The sequence below is a fragment of the Phoca vitulina genome, unplaced genomic scaffold (genome assembly GCF_004348235.1).
Source record: "Phoca vitulina isolate PV1807 unplaced genomic scaffold, GSC_HSeal_1.0 scaffold23, whole genome shotgun sequence".
Lineage (NCBI taxonomy): Eukaryota > Metazoa > Chordata > Mammalia > Carnivora > Phocidae > Phoca > Phoca vitulina.
In genome coordinates this window covers 27,489,197-27,496,724 of record NW_022589726.1, presented here as the reverse complement: position 1 = coordinate 27,496,724, position 7,528 = coordinate 27,489,197, and the positions used below count along the sequence as shown (strand labels likewise).

Below are 7,528 nucleotides of genomic sequence, written 5' to 3'. Positions count from 1 at the left end.
TTATTATTAATATGCTTTTCATGATCATATATGTAATTATTTTTAAAATTTTATATTTCACTTTAATACAGTAAAATTAATTTTTCTATGAGTTTGACTAACGCATAGAGTCACATAAACACCCCAAAGGTCAAGATGTAGAACAGTTCCATAACCCAGAAATTTCCCTCTTGCAGCCCCTTTACAGTCAACCCTCCAGTCTCTAACGTCTGGCAACTACTGATCTGGTCTCTACCCATAGAGTTACCTTTTCCAAAATGTCATATAAATAGAATCATATGGATGGATAGAAGTAGCCTTTTGTGTCTGGCTTCTTTCACTTAGAATAATGTGTTTGAGGGGCACCTGGGTGACTCAGTTGGTTAAGTTTCTGCCTTTGGCTCAGGTCATGATCTCAGGGTCCTGGGAGTGAGTCCTGCATCGGGCTCCCTGCTCAGCAGAGAGCCTACTTCTACTTCTGCCCTTTTCCTGCTCATGCACATGTGTGCTCTCTCAAGCACTCTCTCTCTCTCTCTGAAATAAATGAATGAAAAATCTTTTTTAAAAAAAGAATAATGTATTTGAGATTCATCAATTGCTGTTGCTTGTGTCAATAGTTTGTTTCTTTTTGCTGCTGAGTAGAATTTCGTATATATCATGGATGTATCCTATCCCAATTTGATTGTCCATTCCCCAGTATAAGCATTTAAGAGTTGTTTCCAAGTTTTGATGATTATGGATAAAGCTGCTGTCAACAAATGCATGCAGGGTTTTGTGTGAATGTAAGTGTTAATTTATCTTGTGTAAATACTTAGGACTGGGATTGATGGGTTGATAGTATTTTATGTTTAAATTTGTAAGAAACTGCCAAACTTCTTTCCAAAGTCACTGTACCATGTTGCATTTTTACCAGCTGTGTATGAGAATTCTAGGTGCTCCAAATACTCATCAACACTTGGTATTGTCAGTCTTTTTTTATTGTAACTATTTTTGTGAGTATATAGCAACATCTCTTTGTGTTTCAATTTGTGTTTCCTTTATGACAATTTTTTCATGAGTTTATTATCCATTTGTATGTCTTCTTTTTTTAATTTCAAAAAGGCATTTTAAATTACAGTATAATTAATATATAACATATTAATTTTAGATTTACAACATAATGATTTGGTATTTGTATACACTGCAAATTAATCACCACAATAAGTATAGTTACCATCCATTATCATACAAAATTGCACATTGTTTTTTGATGAGAACTTTTAAGATTTACTCTCTTACAACTTTGACATATGCAATACAATATTATTGACAATAGTCACCAGGCTGTACCTTACATCCCCATCTTACTTATTTTATAACTGGAAGTTTGTACCTCTACCATATATCTTCTTTGGTGAAGTCTGTTCAAAACTTTTGCTCATTTAAAAAAATTGGGGGGAAGCCTGGGTGGCTCAGTTGGTTAAGTGGCCAGGTGTTGATTTCAGCTCAGGATGATCTCAGGATCCTCAGATTGAGCCCTGCATTGGGCTCTGTTCTTGGCGGGGAGTCTGCTTAAGGATTCTCTCTTCCTCTTCCTCTGCCCCTCCCTCTGCTTGCACTCTCTCCCTCTCTCTCTAAAATAAATAGGTAAATCTTTAAAGAAAATAAATATCAAATAAATTTGGTTGTTTTCTTATTACTAAGATTTTTTAAATTATAGTAAACATACATAACATAATATTTAAATTTTAACCATTTGTAAGTATCTAATTCATTGATATTAAATACATGTACAATGTTGTGTAACAATCATTACTATCTATACCCAAAACTCATCATTCCCAAGAAAAACTCTGTACCTATTAGACACTAACACTCTTCCCCCTTCTTCCCCTAGTTCCTAGTAACTTCTCTACTTTCTATCTCTATTAATTTTTCTATTCTAGGTGCCTCCTATAAGTAGAATCTTACAACATTTGTCTTTTTGTGTCTGGCTTATTTCCCTAAGCATAATTTATTTGTTTATAAATATAAATAATTATAAACATAATTTGTAATGTTTGCAAGTCCATTCATGTTGTACCATATATCAGAATTTCATTCCTTTTTATGGCTGAATAATATTCCATTGTATCTAATTACTGAGCTCTATCTGTGTTCTGTTTATAAGTTTATTTGTATCAGATATATAATTTACAAATATTTTCTCCTGATTTGTTGTTTCTCTTTTCATTTTCTTTGAGGTTTTTCAAAGAGGAAAAAAAGTTAATTTTTATGAAGTCCAATGTATCAATTATTTTAAGAACTATGATTTTGATGTCATATCTAAGAACTCATTTCCTAACCTGGTGTCACAAAGATTTCCTTCTGTGCATTCTTCTAATATTTTGAAGTTTTATATTTCGGTCTGTGATCCATTTTGAGCAAATTGTTATATAAAGTGTCAGGTATAAATCAAGTTTATGTTTTGCATGATCCAGTTGTTCCAGCACAATTTTTTGAAAAGACCAACCTTTCTCCATTGAATTACCTTTGCGTCATTGTCAAAAATTAATTGACCATATTTTTGAGGGTTTAATTCTGGACTGTATTATGTCTGTTGATCTATGTGTCCATCCTTTTGCCAAAACCACATTGTCATGATTATTGTAGATTTATACGAAGTCTTGAAGTCAGATAGCGTGAGTCCTCCAACTTTTTTTTCTTGTTTTGGCGACCCTAGTTCCTCTGTCTTTACATATAAATTCTAGAAACAGTTTGTTGATATCTACAAGAAATTTTTTTTTTTTTTTAGAGAGAGCACATGCCCATGTGAGCAGGTGGGGGGCGGGGTAGAGGGAGAGGGAGAAAGAATCTTTTTTTTTTTTTAAAGATTTTATTTATTTATTTGACAGAGAGAGAAACAGCGAGAGAGGGAACACAAGCAGGAGGAGTGGGAGAGGGAGAAGCAGGCCTCCCATTGAGCAGGGAGCCCAATGTGGGGCTCGATCCCAGGACCCTGGGATCATGACCTGAGCTGAAGGCGGACGCTTAACGGCTGAGCCACCCAGGCGCCCCAGGGAGAGAGAATCTTAAGCAGGCTCCAGGCCCAATGAGGAACCCCACTTGGGGCTTGGTCTTACAACCCTGAGATCATGACCTGAGCTGAAATCAAGAGTCGGATGCTTAACTGACTGAGCCACCCAGCTGCTCCAATATCTACAAGAAATTCTGCTGGGATTTTGATTGGGATTGAGATGAATTTATAGATCAACTTGGTGAGGATTGACATCTTAACATTTGTGATAATTTTTAGATGCAACTATCTGATTCTAAATTACTGCAACAAATCTTTCACTTCTAAATATAATATAATATTGTCTTATTTTGGCTAATCTAATACAGATATTTAAAATTAAGTTTTTTCTGTATCAGTTGAATTGTTTCCAGGTGATTTTATGTTGTAATAGATTATTCTCCACTATGAAGTTTTAGTAACCCAAAGCTATGGTCATTTTTATTTATTATTTTAAATATATTATTATTATTAAAAGGCTGATAATTTTTCTTTGATTTTGGAACTATTTAGATCTTTATATGAGCTAAGTCTTTGTTTATTGATTGATTGTAGTAAAATATACATAACATAAAATTTACCATTTTAATCATTTTAAGTGTATAGTTTAGTGGCATTAATTACATTCACATTGTTGAGCAATCATTACCACCATTCATCTCCAGAACTTTTTTCATCTTCTCAATTGGAAGTTATTATTTAAATTATTATTTAATGACTCCCCATGCCCCCTGTCCCCTAGCCTCTAGCAACTACCACTCCACTTTTTCTCTCCATGAATTTGACTACTCTAGGTTCATTCTATAAGTGGAATCATACAGTATTCAACCTTTTGTGACTGGTTTATTTCACTTACCATAATGTCTTCAAGATTCATCCATATTGTAGCATGTGTCAGAATTTCCTTCCTTTTAAGACTGAATAATATTCCACTGTATGTATATACCATATTTTTTTATCCATTCATCCACTGATGGACACTTGGATTGCCTCCACCTTTTGGCTATTATGAATAATGTGGGTATGACTACAGATGTACAAATATCTGTCTGAGTCCCTCCTTTCAATTATTTTGGGTATATCCCAGAAATGCAATTGCTGGATGGTATCCTATGTTTGTTTGTTTTTTTGAAACCACCATACTATTCAGCTCAAGTCTTAAAAGAATGATTTACTTATTTAACAGTGCTTTTTATATGTTATTGCCAGATTTATGGGAAATATTTAAGAAACAAATTGGATTGTAGATATTAATGGACAATAGTGTGGCTGGTAGGGAGAGTCAGGAGGAACCCAGTAAGAGAAAATGTAATTCAACAAATAATTTCTAACATCTCCTTGTACTTACATTAGTGCTAAAACTGCAGTACATCGTATTCACCGCATCACTAATAGCTTTCTAAAATTCTAATGTTGGAGATATATTCAGAATATGGATTTAAATTCTTTAAATTTATTTCTATGCAAAAAGAAAATCTGACATTCCAAATTCCTTCGCTCTGGAAACAGCTTTGCACCAGGTTTTTAAAAAATTAATAATTCTTGGCAAGACGATGGCAGAGCTGGAACTCAGGTCTGGGTTCTTCCGGCCGTGCCCGTCCCTCCGCTACCTTCCAGCTCTTTGAGAACCTTCATCTTCACGGTCCTGTCTAGACCCAAGGGCCAGGAGGAGCTGTCAGCACTGACGACACCTGGATGGATCCAGTCCAGAAATGTAACTCAACATTGATTCCCGAATCTTCCCCGATGAGCTCTGAAGAGACCTCCCGGGAAGTCACAGTAGCCTCATCTCCTTCCTTCTCAGAACTGCTAATGATGGGCCTCGGTGACCTCAAAACCAGTCTGGGCACCAAATACCCTGCCCCTCTGCCAAAGGGGCTGCTCCAGCAGCGGTACAGGGATGAGAAAACCCTCCAAGAGAGGCGGTGGGAAAGGGCAGCGTCCCCTCAGAGGAAGAGAACACTTCTGGGGCACGTGGGACGGCGACACCTCGATCACGTGGCACCTTACCGGGTCAAGAGGAAGGCCAGGATCTCTTCCTCGGGGGATAGACATCCGAACAGATTCCGTTGTGAATGTCGATACTGCCAGAGCCATAGGCCCAGCGTCTCCGGGATGCCTGCAGAGAGGAAAGGGACCCCGCACCCTTCCTCCTGGGACACGATGGTGCCGGGCCTCAGTGGCTTGACCCTCAGCCTGGGGACCAACCGGCCCGGCCTTCTCCCCGAAGGGGTGCTCCAACAGCAGGAGAGAGAGGAGAAGCTCCAACTGGAGATGCAGCAGGAAAGCAAAAGAATGTTCCAGAGGCTCCTAAAGCAGTGGGTGAAAGAAAACTGCGGCTCTCGTCCTCACGTGACAGAGATCTGAACGGACTCAGACGTGGAGGCTGGTGTGGCCAGATCCTGAGCGTGGATTCCTTTTGGGGACCGAACAGTAAGCAGTCAGAGAAGTCAGAGAAGGAGCAAAAGCAGTCTGAGGACTGGACGCTCGGTCCGTGTGAGCGTGGAGCCAGTCCGGGAAGGGCCTACCCTTTCCTGCCTGGAGTTTCTGAATCACCGTGGGGCTTTCTGTGGTTCACTGCGCACCAGAGGTCCTTAACTTCTATGTTTCGGCTCCCATGATGCATGTTGGCACTTTCCCTCCCCGGATCTCCGTCTCTCCTCCCTGCCTCGTTGTCAGTAAGATTCAGGGTTTCTCTGTAGCATGAATGCCCTGGTGATGGCCATGTGCTTTCGTGCCGTGTCACTGACCGCCTCCCAGAAGCAGCACTAGGTCTGCTGGGATGCCCGTCGGCTCAACTGAGCTCCACTTCCGAGAATCTGACGGAAAGGGACGTGGAACTTGAACGTGGTGGTTCACCATGGTGTTCTCTGTGTAAGCCATTATGAATATGCTGAGCTAAATGTAGGTCAACGTTTCCCAGCTTCGTGACATTGATGGTATTCCCCTTGGCGGAATTTCTGATCGGTTGCCTCCTCATGCATACCAAATAAATCTGCATATGAAAGGAAAAAATAAAATAAAATAAAATAATAATTCTTTTAATAAGCCATTTTTTGGCTTTATCCAGAATTTATCATAACACTTTTTAAGACATTGGGGAGGGTATGTGCTAGGGTGAGTGCTGTGAATTGTGTAAGACTGATGAATCACAGACCTGTACCTCTGAAACAATACATTATACGTTTTAAAAAAAAAAAAAGATAGTAGGAAGGGAAAAATGAAGGGGGGGAAGTCGGAGGGGGAGACGAACCATGAGAGACTATGACTCTGAGAAACAAACTGAGGGTTCTAGAGGGGAGGGGGGTGGGGGATGGGCTAGTCTGGTGATGGGTATTAGAGAGGGCAGGTATATTGAATGGAGCACTGGGTGTTATACACAAACAATGAATCATGGAACACTACATCAAAAACTAATGATGTAATGTATGGTGATTAACATAACATAATAAAATAAAATTTTAAAAAATTCTATGGGAAGCAAATACAAACACTACAAATAATTCAGTTGTTTATTTAGATGCTAGTGTGTGTCAGTCATTGTGCTAGATGCTAGGAATTTTAAAAACAAGACACTATTCATTCAGAATCTACTACAGATATTAAAAAAAAAAAAAGCACCACCAAGTGAATTGAAAAAATAATTATGTCTTAGATGGAACAGTACTTATATTATTACCACATATGGAAGTGGTGCAAAGTATCCAAAAACTTTTGTTTGTGCAGAGACTGCTTTAAGGATGGGGGTAGTATTTGCACACTGAAGAGAGTTTCAAATTTCCTTAATTGGAAACTAGCCTTCAAGTCACCTTGGGCCTCAAACACATAGAGAGGTCAGATCCTTAGAATTGACACTTCTTCCTTTCTCCTTCCCTCTCAGTCACTCAGTAAAAGAACATTTTAAAAACCATATCACTCATCTAGCCAGATCTGTTTGCAGGAGCTCACAACATACATCATGCACTATTCTATTTAGGATACAAGCAAAGGCTAAAGACTGTTGACAGAGGCATAGACAGTGGCCTCATCTGGCTTGACTCCAGTTGAAGTCTTAGCCTGGGGCCACTTTTGAGCCATGAAAGCCAATTAATCCTAAAGTACTTAATCTCCATCATCCTCAGTCACTCACAACTGCAAATCACAATCTCATTCCTTCACCAACATTTATACTCTACCCTATTTTAAAGTACTGCTGTCATGTTACTGCTTTATGCTTTCTCCCCAGTAAATCAGTCTCCCTCTGGTGGTTTCCTGCCTACCTTAACCCTTTTTGCTGTGCCTTTTGGAGTACTCTCCCCAACAAGTAACCAACCAAACAAACCCTTTTCTCAAGGACATTGATTTTCCTTTCCTCTTTGAATTGGCTGCTAGAAAGCTTAGAGCCAATTCTGTGAATGAACTCCATTTCCATTTCCGTGGAAGTGGAGTTCATTTTATCATCTTGTTCTTATTTCTCCTTTGCTTTATCTCTAATACTTTTTAAAACTTTGCCATGTTGTTAACATCTTTGTAAAA

General features: G+C 38.7%; 1 protein-coding gene across 1 annotated transcript; it reads left to right on the top strand.

The window, feature by feature from the left end:
- Positions 1 to 4,708: 4,708 nt before the first annotated feature.
- Positions 4,709 to 5,380, top strand: LOC116642639 (protein FAM156A/FAM156B-like). The gene has a single exon (XM_032421112.1). It carries the CDS (start codon positions 4,709 to 4,711, stop codon positions 5,378 to 5,380), a length of 672 nt encoding a protein of 223 aa, XP_032277003.1.
- The last annotated feature ends 2,148 nt before the right edge of the window (positions 5,381 to 7,528 follow it).

Bases quoted from the DNA above. Each gene is read 5' to 3' on its own strand.
- LOC116642639 (XM_032421112.1), top strand. From the start codon at position 4,709: ATGGATCCAGTCCAGAAATGTAACTCAACATTGATTCCCGAATCTTCC.